Source organism: Thermobia domestica, chromosome 4 (assembly GCF_964235325.1).
Source record: "Thermobia domestica chromosome 4, izTheDome1.hap1.1, whole genome shotgun sequence".
Lineage (NCBI taxonomy): Eukaryota > Metazoa > Arthropoda > Insecta > Zygentoma > Lepismatidae > Thermobia > Thermobia domestica.
Window position 1 is genome coordinate 44,551,129 of NC_137457.1, and position 2,028 is coordinate 44,553,156.

Sequence of the window (2,028 nt, forward strand, 5' to 3'; positions counted from 1 at the left end):
GCAAAGACAGCTTGTTAAATGGATTGGGCGATACGACTGGACATCAGATGGTGGTTTCTTTGGCTTAGGAAATAAAAGAACTTTGGAGTATTTCCAATCGAGCGGAAAGAAGCCAGTTCGAAGGATGAACGTGTAAATATGACTGAGAATCAGAATGAATGAAGGAGGTGCATGTTTGATGAGAGTATATTTAATAGAGTCGAATCCAGGCGCCGTATTGCGTTTAGTTCCTAAAATAGTTCTGATGTCATCTGGGTCTATAGCCTGAGTTAATGGATTATTAGGTTCCAGAACATGCTGGGCAGATGGTTGTAAATGAGCAGATGAAGGATCAGCGTGACGGTTGATCGAAGATTAAAGGCGTTGCGGTGTGTGCCATCCAGGGAGCGGAGTGAAGATATCTTGAAAAAATGCAGCAAAAAGATTCGCCTTGTCGATGCCAGTATTAGGAGCTTGATTGTTGTGAATAAGAGGATAGGGCGTGCGAGACGTTTTGCCAGTGAGTTGATGGAATTTACGCCAATATTTGCTGGGATGAGTTTCCTTGCTAAGGGTGTTACACGTGTGAATCCACTGTCTTTTCTTGTAGGCTATAATATAGTTGTGTGTTATTCGGAGATATTGACGGTGTAAACGAAGTACCTCCAAGTTGCCGCTTGTTCGATATTCTCGATAAGCTCGACGTGAAGCAGAAATTAATGTAAGATACCTTGGCGGCAAGGTAGGTTTATTCGGATGGACATGAGTAGATGGAATGGAATGATCCGCTGCACCTTTAACTGCGTCAGTAAGTTCCGTGATGACGTGATCAAGACTATGTTCTGAGGTAGGTACGGTGAGTGCGGTAATGGCATCATCGATGGTAGATCGATATTGATCCCAATTAGCCTTATGATAGAGATAAATCTTTCTAGCTGGTAAGGGATTTGTTGGCTTTGCTGTACATTGTAGTTCCAGCTTAATAGGAACATGGTCACTACCGATTGAGTCCAGTACAGTAATGTTGATAAGAGGAGATAAAGAAGACGAAGTTATTACTACGTCAGGAGTCGTGTTACTAGCTGGTCTCGTAGGCTGTGGCAAATTGTGAAATTCCCCAGTAGTGGATGTATGTATAAAATCAAGGAAGAGTTGCTTGTCGCGTTGTGTTCGACTATGGAAATTTGAGTCAGCCATGATAATATAATGCCTAGATTGTGTATCAATGAAACGAAAGAAATCGTAATTGATAATCTTTCCGGGGCGAACATAGATTGTAGCAAATGTGATTGTGCGACCGCGAAAGTAGATAGTTGCTATATTGTATTCAGGAAGATTGAAATCCTGGAGTATTGTAACAGTGCGGTATGGTATACGACTACTAATGCCGAGAGCTGTACCCCCATATAGTCGTGGTCCGGACGGAGTATCATGGCGTAGTATATTGAATTTTGGTATGTAACACTGTTTTGGTATGTAAGGAGCCAGGTAAGTTTCATTGAGCGCAAAAACTGATATATGTTCTTCCTTTAATAACTGCGTAAACAGCACTTGATGTGTCAACAGAGAACGAATGTTCATAAATAATAAGTTGTAAGTCATCACGAAAATACAGAAATAGTAGCAAATAGGAGCTGCCATATTACACGTAGACTTCAAGAGGTTGAATTTGAAAATGGACTGTTGGTCCAGAATAGGTGGCATGTAGCTGGAGATTAAACAATATTTTAGCTGCGTGAATGATTTGGTTGAGAATGTGGGTGCAAAGAAACGGATGGATATTCTGTAAACTAATTGTGAGAAAGCGGAGCAGATCTTCGACAGTAACCGGATGAAGTAAAGAATTAGCAGGTGGAGTTGGACGGTCAGCAGACCTTATGGGTGCTACAAGTTCTGGTTTGGATGGCTCAGGTTGTGGCTTAGCCTTACATCTGTAGCTATAAGTTGGGTGCTTCTCAGGACATGTACTGCATTGAGGCGGTGCCTTTTGATTGGGACAATCCTTGGTAGAATGTTGTAATGAACAATATCCACATTTAATATCATTTG

General features: G+C 41.5%; 1 protein-coding gene across 1 annotated transcript; it reads right to left on the reverse strand.

Annotated features, from left to right (window-relative positions):
- Positions 1-354: 354 nt before the first annotated feature.
- LOC145682737 (uncharacterized) lies at positions 355-1,620 on the reverse strand. Its single transcript, XM_081754122.1, has one exon. It carries the CDS (start codon positions 1,618-1,620, stop codon positions 355-357), a length of 1,266 nt encoding a protein of 421 aa, XP_081610248.1.
- Positions 1,621-2,028: the final 408 nt, after the last annotated feature.

Bases quoted from the DNA above. Each gene is read 5' to 3' on its own strand.
- LOC145682737 (XM_081754122.1), bottom strand. From the start codon at position 1,620: ATGGCAGCTCCTATTTGCTACTATTTCTGTATTTTCGTGATGACTTAC.